Source organism: Erpetoichthys calabaricus, chromosome 14 (assembly GCF_900747795.2).
Source record: "Erpetoichthys calabaricus chromosome 14, fErpCal1.3, whole genome shotgun sequence".
NCBI classification, from domain to species: Eukaryota; Metazoa; Chordata; class Cladistia; order Polypteriformes; family Polypteridae; genus Erpetoichthys; species Erpetoichthys calabaricus.
Genome location: NC_041407.2, coordinates 68,985,469 through 69,007,395, shown reverse-complemented (window position 1 = coordinate 69,007,395; position 21,927 = coordinate 68,985,469). Strand labels below are relative to the sequence as shown.

General features: G+C 37.4%; 1 protein-coding gene across 1 annotated transcript in view; it reads right to left on the bottom strand.

The window, feature by feature from the left end:
* The window catches only part of LOC114664355 (ephrin type-A receptor 7-like), a 584,483-nt gene that overhangs the window by 83,704 nt on the left and 478,852 nt on the right, over positions 1–21,927 (bottom strand). Inside the window, exon 7 of the mRNA XM_051919080.1 lies at positions 9,104–9,212. Within this exon, the coding sequence (XP_051775040.1) occupies positions 9,104–9,212 (109 nt within the window). The remainder of the gene's footprint in view (positions 1–9,103; positions 9,213–21,927) is intronic.

The window sequence follows — 21,927 nt, the reverse complement described above, 5'->3', positions numbered from 1 at the left end:
TGGTAAGGCTATTGCTGCTCGATTGACACCATAATGTTCATTGTAATGTCAGTTCCTTTTCCTGAATAAAATGGCGGCTCACAGCAAGTTTTTGGATAAATATAAAACAATGTGCTGCTTGTAAATTAAAGTTTTGCTTAGGGAATCTTCTTTCTGGAATTGATTAGGACTGTGAGACAGTATTATTTTGACTTTAACTATTGTTTAAGATTTAAGATTCTTATATCTGACACTTCTTACTCCCCGTTAATTAGTTTTAGCTTGTTTGTGACAACTCTTTTGTGAAAACCATTTATGACCTTGTCCTTTGGGACATGTCTTTACCATCAGGAAAGAACCAGAGTATTGTTTGGAGGGCTCTTGATGGATATTCTTTTCTCTTCTCTTCTCTTGGTGGAACTCCCATCAACTTGCAATATCTTAAAATCTGGGCAACCCTTCAGAATTTCTTTAATCCCTGGCACTTGAATACTTTATCATATGTTGATGTCTCAAATAGTGCCCAGTGGATTTTGGCAGCCATTAGGATAGTGGAGGTTTCAAGAGTAAATGTTTCCATTATACCTAATGAAGAATTTTACCTTTTTCAAATTATCCTAACCCAACCATAATCTTGAATACTTTTGAAAAGGCAACAACTTTAATATTAAAATGCTGGTTATAAAACAGATGTTGTATGTTTTATTTAATGTTCATATATGTAGGTCTTTTAATTTCAAACTTAGCCATTGCTACTAAACTAGCAAGATATATCTGTTATTGTTTCAAAGCATTGATACAACCCTCCTACTGAGACAGCTGGAAAGCTGTCTCGGTAGGAGGACCAGTCTGTAACACTGAATATCTGATGCTAGTTATGTGCATACAAGGGTACTTTACAAAACAACCAAGAATATAACACAGTGTCACAGATGGGGGTGCTCCTGTAGCAATCCTCCTACTCAGATGTCTACAAAAATGGTGCGTTTATTTAAAGCCATGCCAGAGATGGATGCACAAAAGGAAGAGCACAAAATAGCAAATAATATGGAACAAAAACAAAACCCTGCTGCTGCTCCATGCCTACACACACAGAACATATGAACTTATGGGGTGGCTCATCCACTTCCCCATCTCAGAAGTACATCCAAACTCTGTCTTTATCTTTGACACAGCCTTTTACACCTCCTAGTTGAATCATTGCTCAAAAGCTCCTCCAGACTCAAAGCACATCAGCTCTAATGTGGCTTGAAACCCCCTGCCTTGCTTACTTCCAGCCAAGTTATAGAATTATGTGTAAGGTCAGGGTGTTACTTTTACTACAAGGATAACAGGCTAAAGCTCATTCTATTGGTTCCAGGCATTCTATTGTAGCCCAGATTAAAAAAGTAATCTAAATCTTAAAAGGGACAGTTGAAAAATAGACCAGGAGAAAAAGAACATTTGTGTGAGTCCAAAGAATAGTGGGAAACCAAGCAGAGGTATGTTACTAGAAATTCAAAGTATCAACATAACCATAACCAATATGCAGAACAAAACTCAGAAGGCGGAAAAAGTCAAAACCAATACGAACGAGAAGTTAATCCTAACTATACAAAAAGTAATGTGTTTAGTTTTGAAATTAATCCAAAAATGTGGACCTGCCCATTACCATCTTAACTAGTAGCTGGAAATGTAGCAACAGCCACAGAAACAATAAACATTATATAAAGTTATGGGGACCAAAGTAAAATTTAAATTCTGAAACAAGACAAAATTAAATTTGTAATCTCATGCTATGTATGATACATATCTTTACCCACAAGCCTTTGTGTGCCATTAAAATGACAAACTTCTCACTCTGCCTACCTTAAAATACTCATTAGATAGATAGATAGATAGATAGATAGATAGATAGATAGATAGATAGATAGATAGATAGATAGATAGATAGATAGATAGATAGATAGATAGATAGATAGATAGATAGATAGATAGATACTTTATTAATGCCAAAGGAAAATACACATACTCCAGCAGCAGCATACTGATTAAAAAAAAAAACAATATTACATTAAAGAGTAATAAAAATGCAGGTACTATAATAGACAGTAACTTTGTATAATGTTAACGTTTACCCCCTGCAACTCCACTTATGGTCACTGTAAGAGTAAATCTGACTTGAGGACACACATAACTTCACTTTTCCATTTAAAAACCTACTTCTCAGGCAGTAAGATAGACCACAGAGCAAGCAGAAGAGCAGATTCAAACTTTTATACATAAAAACATTATATAAGTTTCAATTTTAAATGAGCCTAGAGCAAAACTGAAGTGAGATGGGTATGACAAACACCCTATACAACCTGTATGGTTTACAGCTCATCTTGCTGGAACTCTAGGTTCCTAATGTGTGTAGATATCAGGTGGTTGTTTCAATCCTGTTTTGTGCTTCAGAGCTGACAGGTCTTTGCCTCCGAATTATCTCAGGATGGAGTTGATTGAAGGATAAAAAGAGGTACCCCTTGGTGTTGGTAGATCCTATGTTTATGTTGGTCTTGTACTTCCTTACTATTATATGTTGTTACTATACATGAGCCAAGTCAATTCCCATGAGTGAATCCTGATCATGCATAATCTATGTTCTTCTATCAATCCTTCTATCAATCAATTTTCTGCTCATAGCTGGGGGCTACAGCAAGTTCCTCTTGTAACTGGTTCTGGCTGGTTGATTGGTGAGTGAAGCAAACGATTTTTGAGTGTATATTAACTGAACAGTTACAGTGGAAATTTTCTCTAGAATGGAGTTAAGCTTTTGTAGTATGTGCTCTGTCTCTATAAATGTATATGAAAATATAAAATGGCACACCAAAGACTTGCTCACAGTTTGTTCCCATATTATGAAGGAATGCAGGATTTCCCCAATACACTAGAGGTCATTTGATCCAAGAGAGACTACCATATATACTTACGGATAAGTTCTCCCACGGATAAGTCGGGATTTGATTTTACATTATAATTTGTGGTATTTTATAACGGTTGTATAAGTCGAATGCGGAAAACTCACGCTATTGGTACAAGGGAATATGAAATGCTAATGCCACCTGAGAGAGTAACCCGGAAAACACTTCCTTTTTTTTCTATATGGGTGCGGGAATGCGTTGTATCAGTGCGTGCTCCTAACCACTCTCTCTCTCTCTCTCTCTCTCTTTCTATTGTGCTTACGTGACCACACGGTGATACCTGAACTATTCCGAAGCAACGTTTGCACTGATTTGTGTTTTTTGTATCTCACACCCTCGTACGCCTTTATCGTAAGAGTATCTCTTGTTATGGTGGAGCATTCGATCACAAGAAAATATGAAGCTGGTTTTAAATTAAACGTCGTTGAAGTAGTGAAAGAAATTCGATGCATCAAAACAAAATTCGATGCATCTGAGAAACTGATGCAAAATTAGAGGAGGCAAGAAGATGTAAAAAAAAAAAAAAATTAAGTGTCGCAATTTTGAACAGGCGTATAAGTTGGGGTCTGATTTTATGATCGATTTTCGGGTTTCAAGACCCTACTTATACGTGAGTATATACAGTAAATATATCACATAATACCACTGGAACAAAGTTATTGCCGTTTCTGACACCAGCAGTATCACAGCAATGGGGTTTAAACCTGCTTCATGGCCAGAGCAATACTGAGCATGAGGAATGTTATTGTAAGGACTCAACTAGTGGAGCAAAAAGAATCCAATGATGGATGGAAAGAAATGGGGAGCTTTGGTATTTGGCCACCCTATCAGAAAGGCAAAAGTCTAGAAAAGCTACACGGTTTTGTTTCTGTTCTGTTGATCTTATTTCTTTATATGTTAAATAACATTTTTTCTGTCATGTTTGCTATATGGTGTTAACAAAACATGTAATTTTTATGTCCTTTAGACTACTTGGTATCATTTTGGATTAGAAAGGTTGTTAAAGAGAGTGGTCCTCACTATTTAAACTGAATTTAGGGCATGGGCACCTGAAGCCCCACCTCAGCAGAATATCTCACAAAGCAGGAGTAAACACTAGATGGGGTACCAGTATATTGCAGGGCAAATATAAAATTGTTATTAAGGAAAACTAAAAACCAAAGAAAAACTTAACTTGGAAAACAAGCAAATGCTGCACTCTGAAGCTTGGCATGGTGCCAGGGTGATTACCTTCTGCTATGCAAATGAAGTCCTATACAGAATGCCTATTTGATGAGCTGTAGCTTTTTTTGTCTGCTGGTAATATTGTGCGCACATGGGTATTCAGAAAAGCAGAGCACAACGTAATAAAATATGCATTGCATTTTCAAAGGTTTTCAGAGCTTCATAAAAAGACAGGTTTTACCTAAAACAATTAAGTTGTGCTTTAATGTGAAACTGCCTAGACATACATTGGAGAACTGATGGGATATTATCAATAAGCACAGGAATAATTTGGTTTGGGGTGCCATCTGTGTAGACTTTGCATTTTCTTTTGCTATCCAAGGCTGTCAGCATGAACTAGTGGTTAAGGTATGGTCCAGTCACCAGCTCCATGGCATTTTGAAATCTTAGGAAAGCCATTTTTCTGACCTGAGCCCCAATTGTAAAAGATAACCATGCAAAAAATTAAACCACATCTCTACACTTGTAGAGCTAGAAGGATTCACACCCACTGTAATACAAATAATAATAAAAAGAATGAAAGTTATTATCTTTTCAATCTATTCACATCAAACGGCTACCCCAAGGCATTTATCAAGCAATGCTTACATAGGAGGCATCACAGACCTCAGCAAACAATTGACTCTAACCTGATCTCATGTTTTACTTGGCACACTCTTCCCTACCAGAATGGTGTATCAAAAAGTACAGTGGACATCCTCCCCAAATCAAATTAGCCCATAAACCTGCCAAAACTCTGCAGACTGTTCTTTTTAATGCTAAAAGCAAGAAATCTGCATCAGAGACATGGAACACAGTAACCAGTATACCATGCAGTGCATGCCCAGCTATATACAGGGACAAACATCTAAAACACTTGCAACACGAATGCAAGAACATTGTAACGCTGTCAGAAGGAAGGATCCATGATCTGTGATATACGCACATCCAACTTCAACCAGACACATGTTTAACTAGGTCATGGTGCAAGTAAAATTCAGGGCCAATACTAAAAGTGCCAGAGAGCTGACTGAATAATGAATCTCAAATGAAAATGCCATTAACAGATATTTGGGCATGAACTCAGAAAATGCAGGCTTAAAAAGGATGCCTACTGTACATAATAAAGACTTTATGACCAACACACTCCGATCCACACCTTATTGATACACCCCCACCCCAATATTTGCGGTATTGCCTTTGATTCCTGCATATCTAATCATTTTCCTCTGATGATGACATCTGGTAGGTTGTCGAAAGCTTAGTAATAAACAACTACAGTATTTAAAGATAAGTGATTAATTTTCTCCCTTTGTGGATTACTAGCTACAAATATGTAAATCATATATCAAACCTTCGCTTCCATATATATATATATATATATTTGTGTCACACACGCACGCATGGGAGGCAGTCTAAGGTCTTAACTGAGGGTAAGATGCAGAATCAGACAACAGAAGGGGAGCCCAACTAGAACTCCACCCAGTTCCGTTGCCAAACCACACCCTCCTACAGACCTCACTTTTGGCTAAAAACCTGCCTCTTCCTGCCCTGAACATATAAGACCTGAGCACTCCACTCTCCAATTCAGTCATTAATTGGCTCAGTCCATTGTGATTACTCACTATTGCATTTCTTAATTTTTTTGCTGCATTACCAACAATATATGGGGTGGACCCCAAATCTTTCTGTTTTGTTTGTTCTCTTTTACAATACATATACTCTATATCAGGGGTTCTCAATGTCGGTCCTGGGGGCCCACTGTGGCTTCAGGTTTTTGTTCCAACCAGATTCCTAATCAGTGGCAACATCTGATAACACTGAGCTCAATTAATTAGCAGACATTTTTTTTCCACTCACTTATTCTTCATTAAGAAAGCACCGCAGCATGTTTTACATTTATAAGACATTTAGGAATATTTCTGCTTTTGCTAGAGATTTAAATGCTTAACAACCTTTTGTTGATTTCATTCTATTTTGCCCTTTCTCTGTGCAGTTTGCTCCCTTCATTGTATCCTAACCAGCGGAGAAGACAGCCAGGCAAACAACAAGGCTGCAACTACAGTACTTCAGCGTTAGACCCACTAATTAGAAAATAATGAATTAATTAAACAATTAGAACACTCTGCAAAAAACAGAATGAAAATCAAGATGAAAATATTGTTAAAAAGAAAACAAAATACATTATTCCAATATAACTGCGTGGTACATTTTATTATACCAAACTTAGTTTTCTAATTTCTACATTTTTCCCAAAACACAGAATTTGACAAATAACAGTTCACTTAATTAGCCCAGAAGTCCAATTAAAAATAGAAGCTGGTTGGAACAAAAACCTGCAGCCACAGTGGGCCCCCAGGACCGACACTGAGAACCTCTGCTCTATATTATATTCATATTATTAATTTTTATTCCTGCTTATTATTATGACACAGTTCCTCTTTGCCACTTCTCTTTTTTATGTTTTGCTTACTTTTTTTTTATTCTTGTGCTTCTGTGAGAAGGCATTTTTTGGGCTTGACCAGGAGAAATTTAACAAGATTCCCTGTCTTCACTAACTTTCCAGAGATGGACATGTTAAGTTGCTAGTATAACACTGGTTGCTTAATTTTATGAAAACTACCTACATCTCCAGAAATCACCACCTTATAGTGGTGAAGAGTTTTGAGTGTTCCTGTGAACTATGTTGTCCTGAGTAAAAGCACCTGGAAGGGCCTACCAAGGAAAATTGGTCCCAGATGAGGGGTCAGACAACAAGTGACTGATAGCAGATAATAATGCAGCTCTATAAAGATAAAAAGAGTACCCGATTGGTATGGGGTTACTGGGTCCTCCTCCTGGAGTCAGGCTTGGGAGAAGTGCAAGCGCCTGGCAACTGGGCCTACCACGGAGAAGCATGATTGAGAGGAGCAGCCTCCCTGATCTAAACCCAAGCTGTGTTTTGTTATTGGACTTCTGTGCTAGCCATGGTTTGTGCTTAATGAACACTATCTTTGAACATAAGGTGGCTCATAAGTGTACTTTGTACCAGAGCACCCTCGGTCAAAAATCTATGATGGATTTCATAATCATATTATCAGATTTTCGGCCATATGTTCTGGACACTCAGGTGAAGAGAGGGGCAGAGCTGTCAACTGATCATTGACGATGGCGAGTTGGGTCAGAATGGTTGGGGAGGCACCTGGACAGACCTGAAAAGCCCAAGTGAGTAGTGAGGGTGAACTGGGAATGTCTGGGGAAGGGTGCTGTTCAGAAGACTTTCATCTCCAACCTGCGAAAGAGCTTTTCCCATAACCCAAGGTAGGCTGGGGAAATGGAATCCAAATGGGCCTTGTTCAACGTCTCCATTGTGGAAGCAACTGCAAAGAGCTGCAGCCTGAAGGCCATTGGTGCCTCTCAAGGTGGCAACCCAAGAACCCAGTGATGGACACCAGAGGTGAGAGATTATATCAGGCTGCAAAAAGGAGGACATCTGTGTATGGTTAGTATGGGGCCTCCTGAAGCAGCATAGAGGTACTAACAGTGAAGCAGACAGGGAAGCAAAAACTTGGGTGTGGCAGAAGTTTGGAGAGACCATGAAAAGCAACTATCAATTGGGTTCAAATCGTTCTGGCAAACGATCAGGCGACTCATAAAGGAAGGCAGGGATTCACCCAGGCTGTTCTCAGCAAGGGTGGAAAAATGCTGACTCAGACTGAGGATGTTGTCTGGCAGTGGAACAAACACTACGAGGTGCTCCTGAACTGATGGACATGCCCTCTGTGGAGGAGGCAGACCCAGAAGCTCATGGGGGAATCAATGCCTATTTCCCTGAGGGAGGTCATTGAGTGTAGTTAAGCAACTCCACAATGGCAAGGCCCCAGCAGTGGATGAGATCCACCCTGAAATGCTGAAGGCTCTGGACATTGTTGGGCTGTCATGGCTGACATGCCTTTTCAGTGTTGCTTGGTTTTCGGGAGATGTGTCTCTGGAGAGGCAGACTGGGGTGGTGGTCCCCATTTCAGATTAGCAGTAGAAAATGAATCAATGAATATTAACCTAACGTTAAAAAAATGTTAGCATGCCTTGGAATCTCACCACCACTGGATACAGTACCCAGAACTACTGCCGTCCAGACTTTTCTGAATATTCTAATAGCACCAGGACAAGACAGCATCCTGTGGATTAAGAGTCTCTCAGCTAACAGAGGGAGGGAGAGACCTGTCTGCAAGAGGGACATTCAACTTGGCATTATTCAAATGGAGTTCTCCCAGCAAAGTCTGACTTAGAGCATATGCTGAAAAATCCATTTCACACAAGCTAAGTATGAAAAATATATCATTTGTGTCATGCTGGGTTCTTGCTGTTGTTATTATTGTGGAGGTTGTTATTTTGTTGGCACTTTGGTTCTGAGATGGCATGGTAAGTGAAACGAACTTACAAAGTGTGACTGCTGGCACTGAACCTGGTCCTTCTGCGGAGCTAGCATACTCCTCAGAACATACATGTTCATTAGCTTACCATTTACTGGCTGTGTTGAGGTCAGGTGTGAATTACAAGAAGAGAGAGAACATTTAGCTCATCCTTTGCCAAATAATAATATATTGTACTTCAATACAAAAGAAAATAAAATATCATATCATTTAGCTGTCCATTGAGAATGGGTCTGTAAATAAGGATATAGTCATCCATCAAAAGGCATGGCATAAGTTCACAGTTAAAAAAAAAAACTGATCCTAGATGAAAGCAATATCTAGTGACGTTAAATCTATCAGTAAGTGAAACAGTAAGTGTAATATGCTGGGTGACGTCAAACAGTTTTAGAATACTGAATGAACTGTCTAAATTGATTTTAACTACTTTAATTGTAGGAACACTTGACTATGAAAATCTTCTAATCTGAATGCAGGTAGCCTAATTTGATTACACGTTTGGTCAGCTGTAGCTAAATGAGGGTTTTAAAAAAAACACTGATATTGAAAAGCAACAGATTTTCCCACCTTCTCCATATCATTAATCCGACTCCCATAGAGACCAGCATGATGAAGGCAGCCACAGAGACCACAACAATGACAATAACAGGATTCTGTTCACTGGAAGCCAGTGCCACTGAAAAAGAAAGAAAGAAATAAGGAATAAATTACATTAGCAAGGTACTGGTGCTTGTATGCTGCAGTGTACTGCACATGTATTCATCTAGACTAATGTCTTCATCAATGGGGCAATAAACTACATAAATAAAATTTTCATTTAGAAATAGAAGAGTCCTATTTTTGTAGTTATTTATTATTAGTATTTTTTTAATCCAAATAACTTAGAAATTCTGGATGCATTAACATTAGTATAAGAAAAATCAAGTGATTGCTATCAATTTTGTCAACAGTGACCAGATTTTTCCAGAGTTATTATAAGCTGAGAAATGAAGCAGAGTAGAGGCTATTTTGGTGAACATTTGGATGGCATGGAGGGTGGGTGCTTGGTTAGATACATTATTATAATTCATATGTGCAATTGCATTATTTTTTTTACTTCCAAATCCTCTGCAAATAATTAAGTTATTAGAAAAAAAACTCCCTATCATCTACCCATGTTACTACTCACGTCACTAGTGCTATGTTATAAATGCACTGTAGACCCTGTATTATGTACATAAAATCAAAACTAACAAAAATAAAAAACGAAAGGAGACCATGTTGTATTTGCCTGCCACTAACCACACACTCTAAAATGTTATTTAAAAAGCAGTCAGCAAGAGTACTGACAGCTAGGCTATAATTTACATGGACATGAAATTGTGTCTCAAAAGGGGATGCTGTGCTGGCCGTTCTCTGGCTGACAATTGTTTACTCGCTAAAAGCAATCTTTTGTAATCTGTCTGTTTTGCTTATTGAGTTCTATGAGCACAGAACATTTGACTGGTCAGATACTTTGTTGTCTCTGAAAAGAAATGATGCAGTTACGGATGAAATTAAAACAAAATAATTTATTAAGAAGTCATACCTTGTGAAATGTGTGGATATGCTGTGTTTCTTTTAAGGGTACACTGGAAAACAGTAGGGAGGTTGCATAGCTACTTCTACATCTTTCTTTTTTGCTAACAGCTACCAAGAAAATAACCTGTGAGAAGACTCCTAACTCTGCGCTTAGTTTTGTCACTCCTGCCACCCTTGATGTAAAAAGTAAAGTCCACAGGAAGTGAGCATTATTTGTTAGACCAGAAGAAGAGTGTTATGATGCAAGGCTCATACAAACTAAAAATCAGGGCTATACTCGTAAAAAAGCATGGAAAACACAAGGTTAGGCCTCACCAGCACTAGTAATCCTGGCTCCCAAAACTCAAGGAAAAGACTTTCGGCCTGCACAGGCCAAAAGGACCCAAAATCACAAACTCAAAAAAGGGAGAGGAGAGCTGCATAAAAACCATGGACTAAAAACTAAAAAAAAATATGAATCTTTATCATAACATAATTTAGATTTAACTGTTTTGTCAGTGCAAAAATTTTAAATGATCTGAATGATGAAGCATAAATCTAAGCCAGAAATGAGTGAAAACCAGGAAATCAAAATAACAGTCAACCACGGCCAAACGTTAATAAAAAAAAAAATCGGTAGTGGTCTCCCCTAGACCTTCTTGTATACTCAAATATAGGGTTAGGGTTAGGGTGGATATTTGAGGAGTAAACCGCAAGACAATGATTATATTTTTATATTATTTACATTAAAGAACAAACCAACAACAAATCAAATCAAATTAATAATGTACTGAACAATTATTACAAAAGTAAAGTTGTATAAATCGGACTCTGCAGCTTTATGAATAAAAGGTAAAGTACCACTTCTGAGTAGCAGAATTAACACAAATGTTGATAGAAATCTATGTTTTGTAGCTAATCCTTGTATTATGCAAAATTTGGTTGACCTAAGTGAATGCCCTCTCAAGTTATCGTGTTTACACACACACACACACACACACACAGTCAGACAGACAGACATAATTCAAAAAATGGTATTTTTGGATTCAGGGAGGTCTAACACAATGAGACTCATCAAAATCTCAACATTGAATTTTTGGACGATTACAATACATTTCCTATACTTTGTATACGAGAAAGTAAAAACGATTATCAAAGCAGTCAGGACCGGTATTAACTACTGTATAATAAAACAATTTTGAATGAGTGAAAATCTATGACATTGGTTTAAAAAGCATCATGCTGGTGACATCAGAAAGAATGACACCCAGGACAGTCCCCTACCAGCAACTAGGAGTTGATTCTTGATAAGATAAACAAAACAAAATAGCATTATGATGTGTCAATACCTAAAATAAATGAAAAAATACATTTGTAGACATGTAATAGTAATTAAATGATGGTGCAAAAATAATCTACAAAGGTCACAATAATAATAATAAGTGGAAATGTATTACTGCCACAACACATTTGATCTGTTATTATCCAGTTTCTGTGTATTTGGAGTCAGAGTAAAAAAATACAAAAATAAGTTTGGTAAATTTTTATTAATATTTACTAAGCAGTTATATGGGAAATGTACTTTTTACTTTTTAACAATATTTTAATCCTATTTTCATTGTTCTTTTTCAGGTTTTTTGGTTATTTAATCCATTATTTACTAATTAGTGGGTCTGATGCTAAAGTAGTTGCAGCCTTTTATCATTTATTGTTTTTTCTAAGGTGTCTGATATGCTTCTTTTTAATTGTCATTATTAGGATACAACAAAAGTAAGAAAACTAGATCAAAATAATAGAAAAACATTTAAGTTCAGCATTTAAAGATGTTGAAAAATTAGAAATACTTCTAAATATTTTATAAATGGACAAATCATACTATTGTGCTTTTCTGAATGTAGAATAAGAGAAGAGAAAAAAGACCAGCTAATTAAATGAGATCAGTTATTATCAGTGATTGTGAATCTGGCTGGAACAAAAGCCTGTGGCCACAGAGCAGCCCCAGAACTAAGTTTGAGAACCCCCTGCTCTAAGATGTTCATAAAGTCAGGGGACTCTGACCCCCTTGTTTCAATATATAGACCACAAGTTAGATATTTAATACAATTAACAAAATATACAATAATATTAATAAACAAGACAATATTGATTAAAAATACAATACAAAATGAAGGAAAAAAAGAACACTCAGTTTCATACACAAAACAACATAATAAAATGAATAAAAAGAAAGGAAACTAAGACTCGGGAAGAAACCCTGGCCAACCACAATACAAAGAGAGCAGAAGTCTCTTCCATGACTGCTTATTCTTTCTCCTTCATCAACATTCTTCCTTTCAACCTACAGAAGGATAATAAATGGGGTTACCCCGATGTCCCATCTCTTTTTATGACCTTTGTCTCATTTTTTTTTTTGCAAAGTTCCTTCCTTCCTAAGTTACTTGAATGAAAAGTTAGTTACATCTAAAATACCTCACAAATGAAGATTTCAGGACGCCCAAATTGGGACTTACATATGGGACCCAGGAAATATGGAATGGGCGTTAAACTTATTACTTGCCATAAAAAGGGTGGAAATTGCATAATTTAAATTTATAAATGTAATGAGTAACGCGCAAAACTTCAAGAAATAATAAATCACCACAGAGCTGCTGATTCGGTTGTTTTTTTAATGTTCAAACAGCTGTCAGTGATTTTTCTTAAATTAAAGTGTGTCAGTCAGCATTACAAGTTGTTACCGACCTTTTCCCAATTTATTTCTCCTCTTTGGTATTCTGTTGGGGAAGTTGGTGCTAAAGTTACAAAGTTTCCACTGTTGGATGTAGAATAAGATGCCAGAGTGGTTGAGGATTAAAGGTGACAGACTGATCATCAGGTCATCACCACTGTTTAACTCCTGCATGCATCGTAGGACACTGTAGGAGACTTGCTATCTGGTCTGTGTCACCTGATTATTTCAAACGACTGCACACCCTCAAAGGCTTATTAACTGAAGGCTTTGTTTCCTCTGCTCTTTTGCCAAATGCACAGGTGTTGTTAAGAAGGCTGGAATCCTGGTTTATTAAAACAAAAGAAGCATCACTCTGCCTCTTCTGGAAAGTTGTTGTTCTTTTTTATTTCTTCTGCTTACAAGGAGATAAGCCAGGATACTGTTTTCTAATATAGTGAGCTGGACACTAATGTGCTTAGGGTTTATATCCTTACAGTGTGTGTAAATATAAAGTAAGTGTTCTTTTCGCTTCAGGTTATCAGGGGATGCCATGTTTTGGGATGGTATGGGTGTTGCATTGTATATTTAAGGTTAATTTAATTGCATAATGACCCGTTACATGTGAAAGCTGCATGTGCGTTGAAGACAGCAATAACACTGATTACTGTTTAAAAGCAACTAGTTAATGTTTGTAATGTGGGCCATTTGTGACCTCTGCTAATGTTATTATTTCATTTGGAATTGAATTTCACTACATTTAGCTTTGTTAATAAGGAGTCAATTGTTAAGTTCCAAATCCACGTGTTAATATTTTAAATATTGTACTGATATACTTTAAGGTGCCATTTCTTCCAAGTAATTGATCTATTGCTGCCATTTACATTATATGTAATAATGCTATCAGTTTAATAGTATTTCATTTACAGTACGTGCTTGATGATTTATAAATGTTCATTCCCTGTCTTTCAGAGAAAACCGCACATATACTTAATGTAACATACAAGTAAAGATAAAAGAGATTCCTTTGGCAGTTTCATATATTGTGGGTAAGGTAGTAAACAAATAAACTGGCTATCCTGGAAGATATCTTGTGTCTCTTTGACTCTAACTGGACATCTGCAGTGGGTCCAACTTCCTGATTCAACATTGTATTATTGTGAAGGCTGCCACTGAGCAATACCTTCATTATAAGTGTTCTTAAAGTATACTTGTTAATATAATTTACACGTGGTAAGTATATTGTTAGGAACACCTGTACGCCTGCTCATCCATGCAATCAGTCAACTATATGACAATAGCGCCATGCACAAAATCATATAGACAGAGGTTAGGAGCTTCAGTTAAAGTTCACATCAAACACCAGAATGGAGAAATAAAAATGTGATTTCAGTGATTTTGACTGTGGCATGATTGCTGGTGCCAGAGAGCTGGTTTGAGTGTTTCTGTAACTGCTGACTTCCCTGGATTTTCATGCACAACAGTCTCTAGAGTTGACTAGGAATGGTGCAAAAACCAAACAAAATTGAGTGAGCAGCAGTCCCGTGGATGGGAATGCTTTGTTGGTGAGAAGTTATAGGAAAAAGCCAGACAGGTTCGACCTGAAAGAAAGGCTATAGTAACTCAAATAACCACTCTGTAGAACTGTGGTGAGCAGAAAAGCATCTCAGAATACACAACACACCAAATCTTCAGGCAGAAACGCTACAACAGCAGATGACCACATTAAATTCAAGTCAAGAACTGAAAGCTGAAGCTGCAGAGGCCACAGGCTCGCCAAAACAAGTCAGTTGAAGACTGGAAATATGCAAACTTCATCTGATGAATCTCAGCTTTTGCTGAGGCACACAGATGGTACGGTCAGAATTTGGTGCCAATTGCATCTATCCATGCACCCATACTGCCTTGTGTCTATGTTCCAGGTTCGTGGTGGTGTCGTAATGGTGTTGGGAGTGTTTTCTTGGAAGACTTTCGGCCCATTAATGTCAATCACTTGAATGCTACAGCCTATTTGAGCATTGTTGCAGACAATGTGCATTTCCTCATGGCCACAATTTATTAACTTATCTTCTAACGGATATTTCGAGCCTGATAATACACAATGTTCCAGAGCAAACGCCATCACAAATTAGTTTTACGAACATGACAATGAGTTCAGATATTTTCAATGGCCTTCCCAGTAACTGGACCTGATTCCAATAGAACACCTTTGGGATGTGGTAGAACGGGAAATGTGCTGCAGACAAATCTGTAGAAATTTCATGAAGAAATCATGTCAACACAGGCCAGAATCTAAAAGTAATGTTCTGACATCTTGTGAAATGCATCCCACAAAGAACTGAGGTTGTTTTGAGAGCAAAAGTAGGCCCTTCCCAGTGTTAGTATAGTGGTCGTAATAATTTGATCGGTGTGAGTGTAACATAAGTTTGTACAGTGATGGCTCAGTTCACAACGTCCCGACTAATGCAGATTCAAGAGATACAATAAATGAAATGCTGTTGTAAGCAGCTTCATTACAGTATTAATATTGTTATTAATGTATTATTATTACTGTATTTCAATAATTATTATTAATTTATTTGATGTATGTATGTATGTTTATATGTAGGGTAGGTTATGTCAGGTTAGGTGTATACTTGACGCCTTCATCATCAAAAATGACACAAAGGCGGAATGCAGTGATTCACAAAGTCAGTGTGGCAAAAATGACATGAGACACAGAGGCACGTCCCCTTAGTATACGTCAACATGCTTAAAGGAGAAATCAACTAACGACGCAGTGGTCAGAACCATATTCAATCAGTAAGCGAGACACGGCTGTAGATCTCTTGATGGCTGCTCATTTACATATCTGCTTCTCTTTGCAAATGTAGCACAGTTATTAGGTTCTCCGTTACCCTTTGGCAGTGTTAATTCTGTGTAAGAATTTTAGTTTGTTTTTGGTGATTAATGTTAAATAAGAATAAACTGAATTTAATGCAATGTTTTTCCGGGTTCTCCTAAAGACAGATTTGTTTTGTATTAATCTTTGACTTTTGTAATTTTTGTATTCATTGTACTCTTTCAGGCAAGTCCAGTATGAGCAACATACTCATTTAGCTTATGCATGCCACTACTTTTGAAACTGCTATAGGAGCAAATTCCCAAGGAGTTCTCAGTCAAGATGTCTGACTCCTGCAGGTGCAGCATCCATTGTTGGCAGTGTAGCCTCCCAGTCTCCATGGCAACAATCATACCCTTTTGCTATCTTTTATTTAAAAATCCCTTAAATATACGTAAAATATTGTACATAGTATATAAACAAAAGAAGCATTGTTTGAGCAGCATTCAGTTATATGCAGAGTTACACTAATTGTTGCATTTTCTGCAAACACTACTGTACGTTCACATGTTTTAACTTCCATAAAGTACAAAGGTGAAATAGCATAATGGATATGAGGTTTTTTTCCAAAAGCAAATGTTTTTTCCAGAATAGTTACAAATGACTGCATCTATCCGCTTTTCTTGGTTGCTCAGCTTCCCCCAGCTTAACATGGTGAAACAATCACACAAGTATACTGGTAGGTACTGCTTCATACCAGCAATTTAAACTCATAAAGGTTTCCAATATTTCAACAAAAAGATTGTATTTTTTTTTTCAGAGTTTTCAGAATTCTTACAAGTTTGCTTTTTTGAGTTTTGTGACAATCCTGTATACAAGTGAAATGGGAAGAAGTAGCAGTTAAAAGGAAAAGGATGGCAATCCCACAGCTGGGGCTTAGTGACTCAGCATCTCTTTTGTTGCACTGAATCGACACACAGAGCACAAGATTAATAGGAAATATTGCTGCCATAGAACAACCTGGAAATATGACAAGAAAGACTTGAAATGACATTTATATATTTTCTGTGTTAAAACTACATCTATACATTTATTTTCAATAGCTCTTGCACAAAATAAAAATTATCTGAACTTACAACACACTGCACGCCAAATTTTATTTTTAACACCCATGCCTGTTGTTGCAAAAAATGCACATAGACATTCGGTGTGTGGTACACATTGTCAGATGTGTACAGTGGCATCCTTCTACTTTAATGGACAGCATGGTGTTGCACAGGTTAGCATTGCTATCTCACAGTTCCATAGTCCTGGGTTCAAACCCAAACCTGAGTACTGTCCATGTGGTATTTACAAGTCACGCTCTTCACATATTGTATGTACATGGTATTCAGAAAGTTTCCAGACCTTCTCCCTTTATTGTGTTTTAGATTTAATTTTAAATAGATAAATGACATTGGTCCACAATCAATAATCTTTAATGTCAAAGTGAAAGCGTGTTTTCAGAAAGGCTTGCAAATGCATTAAAAATTTTTAAGTATTCAGATTCTTTGCCATGGGGCTCCAAACTGTAGTCAAGTTCATCCTGTTTGATTTATTTACCCTTGAGATGTGTCCTGCACTTGATTGGAGTCCACTAGTGCCAGACTGAATTAACTGGACATCAGTTGAAAGGCGTACACCTGCATATTTAAGGTCCTGCAATCCACACTGCATATCAACACAAAAAAACAAGTCCAAGGAACTCTATCTATGATCTGACTGTAGTAAGACATAGATAAGGGCAAGGGAAGAAAACAACTGTCAAGCTTTGAGTGGTACCCGGGTTGCAGTGGCCTCAATAGCTGTGAAATGGAAGAAGTTTGGAACCACCAGTATACCTCCTATAGATGGCCAAACTGAATAACTGGGCCAGAAGGTCTTGGTTAGGGAGGTGACCGAGAAACCAGTGGTCACTCTAACAAAGCTTCAGAAGTCTTCTGCTGAGATGAGAGAACCTGTTTGGAGGCCAGCCATCTCAGCAACACTCTGTTAATCAGGAATTTATAAGAGAGTGGCTAAACGCAAGTTGCTTTTGAATAAAAGGCATGTGATTGCCCATTTAGACTCAAAGTTTGAGAAAAAAAGACTCTCTGGTCTGATGAGACAAAAATTAAACTCTTTGGGCAGAACTCAAAGCACATGTCAGGCGAAGATCAGGACTCTCTCATCACCTGCCTAATACTATTGTTACAGTGAAGCATGGTGGTGGCAGCATTGTGTTATGGGGGTGCATCTCAGTGGCAGGGACAGGGAGACTGGTCAGAACTGGGGGAAGAATGAATGCTGCCAAATACAGAAAATGCCTTGAAGAAAACATAATCCAGAGTGCACACCACTTCAGACTAGGGTAATGGTTTGCCTTTCGGACAAGTCGACAAGTCATTGATTGTCCTTTAGTGGGATAGCCAAAGCCTAGATCTAAACCCATAGACCACCTGTGGACAGACCTGAAGATAGCAGTTTAAAGACACTTCCCATCCAGTCTAATGGAGCTTTGAGAGTATCTGCCAGGAAGAATGGCATAAACTGCCCAAATATCGGTGTGCAAAGCTTGTAGAAACCTACCCCAGAAGACTCTAAGCTGTAACTTCTGCCAAAGGGGCTTCTACAAATTACTGAATTAAGGGTCAAACTACTTATATGAATGACAGGTTTCAGTTTTTGATTTTTAAAAAATATGTAAGTCTTTCTGGAAACATGTTATCACTTTGTCATTATGGGTTATTGAGTGTAGACTGATGGCAAAATGGCAAATTTATTTATTTATAATTAAATCTACAACACAATACAGTACGCAGAAAGTGAAAGGGGTTGAATACTTTCTGAAACTATTGTATGAGGGTTTTTCTTGCAGTGCTCTGAATTTACGTTCAAATCCCAAACAGATTTTTTGATTAATTGTAGTCTCCAGACTGGTCTATGGGGGTGATTACGGGTGTATGTTTGAATATGGGCCCTGGCGCAGCTCACACATTTGGCTCCTGCTTTGTGCCCAGTCCTGTCAGGATGGGTTCAGACCCCCAGACGCGCTGAAATGGATTAAGTGGATTCAATATTAGAAGGCTGGATCAATCTAGACCATTTAAATTACCTAAATAAACAACTTTGCAGCCCCAAGTGACCATATTGTGGAGATAATAGGAAGAAAATAATGCAGCTTACTTTTCTGTTGTCTAATGTGCACCAGAGGCACACAGTTATTGAGGGCTAGCAGCCAAGGAAGGAATACTCAGAAGATTAATATGATGTTTACATATGAAGACAAATGAAGTTACAAACTTTAAAGAAACTTTTTTTTTTTGCTTAATAATATTTTTTTAACTTGAGCTGTGTTTTATAATTTCTGCATTTTTATGACCTACTTGTGAGTGTTAGAATAAGAGGACATTTTATGTGTCAGACATCATCTGTTTTCAGTGCTGGCCACTTGGGAATGAGGGAAGGAATACTAGAAAAATATAAAGTTCAGCTCATTTAGCCAGAATTGCTCCTGCCATTACCTCCTATGTGGAATAATGACGATTTTCAAAATATGCATCAATCAATCAGGCAATTTAGAAAAGTCTGAGGAAGGAAGTCAAATATTATACTGTAAATCAAATAGAATTTAGAAATAAAAGCTATTTTAATTTTTATTTCAGACAGTCTTGCATTTAGCATAGATTTTAATGAAAAGTTAAAAAGTGGAAAAGATTAAAGATTATAAATAAAGAACAGCAGCTGTTCTAAATAGGCTGGTGACTCCCCATACGGAGCTTAAGCCTCACTCATGTACTGTAGCTTTATTCAGCTCTGGGAACATCTCTGCTTGCTTTAGCAGGTCCTGTGCAGCATTGTATGTAGATAGTTCTTTGTAAACTCTTGTGATATCTTAAAAAGGACTATTACGAAAATAGACATATCAGTGTTGGAGAATGTTCAGGGAAGAGCTACATGATTGATTCCAGGACTGTTAGAATAATTTCTCTGATTTCTCACTGTGATGAAGCATTTCTCTGCTCCACCAACTAGGTTTTGCCTTCCGCAGTTATAGTTCTGCTCTTTACATGCTGCCAGTTTGAGTTTAATTTTAAGGATGTCTTACATGAGGTCCAGTGTTCAATTGTATGGTAGGCATGTCTTCTTTTTTGAATGTGTACAGCACTCTGAAGTGCACTACATGAGAATACCCTCAAGTAAAGTGAATTCTGCTTGACTCGTCTATCTCTCCTTTGTGAAACGGTAACTGAGCACCAGTCACAAGTAACTCCACAATATGACTGTTCATCACATTGTTTGAGACTTGCCATGTTCAGTCTCTGATCAGGAGGTGTCTTTGAGGGATAATCATTTCTGTTTGAGCAAACAAAGATGAAGAGGTGACATGACAGAAGTGTTTCAAATATGAAGGGAATTACTCTGGAGGATGCCAGCTGTTGCTTTGAAATGAGTTCCTCAACATGAATATGGCAGCACAGATGGAAGCAAACGTTCTGTTACACTTGTTGCTCATTTTTGATGACACATCTTGAAACCTGAAGTTGGTTAAAGGTAAATTTTGTGCTAACTTTATAAAATATTTCTTCACAGAAAGAAGAACAGATGGAAGATATAAGCGACCAAACTGTAGTTGACAGTAGAATTTTTGGGTCTTTCATCCCTCAGGTTGAAGATATCTTGAAAGAGTTAGGTGAACAGAATTTGTTGAGCTGGTGTAAATGATGAATTTTCATCCAACTTTATTATGCTCTTATACAAAACTCCTCTGTTTGTTTAGAACATGTCAAGCTTTTTTTTTTACACAGTCTATCAAATATTTGACATTCATATTCATTCAAAAGCAGTGTACCAAAAATAGAAGATAATTTTAGTGCCTGTTTTTCACAAAAAACAAAAAGGGAACTTTAAATCGATAAAAAAAAAATATAAACAAAACAAAGAATGCATAAAAGCATCCATCCATCCATTATCCAACCCGCTATATCCTAACACAGGGTCACGGGCGACTGCTGGAGCCAATCCCAGCCAACACAGGGCGCATGCATAAAAGCAAATTCCAGCAAATAACAATAACTGATATCAAAAATTATCAACAATAAAATAACATAATCTAATTAAGGGTGAGGAAGGCTAGAGTCAGTCCTGACAGTATTGGTTGTAAGGAAGAAAACAGATGCGGACAGATTTTCAGCCCTTCGCAGGGCCAGACCTGGCACACAACTGACCTATCGCCAGCTAACCTACTGTAATATAACCAGAATGTGGGAGGAAACCTAGAAAAGAATGAGACAGGCTCAAGGAGAACATGGAAACTCTGTACATATAACAACTATGTGTAGGATTCAAATCCAGGATGCTGGTGTCATTACATAGCAGTGCTGACTGCTGAGTCACTTTGGAATAAACAACACCTAAATAAAATTTGCAAAAACCAATTGGAAATGCGATTACGGGTATATGAGGCTTGCATTTCAAACATTCTGGACTTGTAAAATAGAACATGGAATAAAAAATGAGCATTAGCAGAATGCCGAGATCTTCAAAACATGTTAGATGTGAACAAAACTAAAAAATATCATCTTTGTCATTGTTATCTTCTTTCCAAATTTCCTGGTGATGGTTATTGTAGCAACATGTAACCAGTGCTCTCTATCCTCAGAAAATATGTGCACCTCCTGAGGGAGGTACCCAGGAGGCAGCCTAACTATGGGCCCAAATTACCTCAACTGACTCCACTTGATCAGAAGTGGTTCTGCCCTGAGGTCCTACCATATTGCCAAGATCCTTACCCTGTAATAGAAAGTGAGCCGAGCAACCAAGTGTACAGACCTCATGTTACCCTCTTGTACTTACAATGTCATGATTTCAGTCACTACCCAGAGCTTGTGACCATAGGATAAGGGGTATAGGCTGACTGGAAAAAAATAGTTTTACTCAAGTTCTTAAATCTTGCTTCATATTATGGTCTTGTACAACATACAAAAACTGCTGCTTCTGTATTCACTTGTCAATCTCACAATAATTTCTATTCTCGCTAATTAGCCACACCACAAAGTAGGTGAACTTCATCATTCAAGGCATCTGATCATCTCTTAACTGAAAATTGAGACACTGACCAAAACTGATTGTAATAACAGTACTTCATGTTTATTATCAAGTTTCAGAATAATACTTCAGTGCCATGCGATGCAATCATTAACAAAGACAGTTCTCTGTAATGACAAAAATATAACGAAAAAAAAACAAAAAATATGAACATTAAACAGTATGAACATTGGTTCAAAAGAAATGGTGTAGAAAAAATAA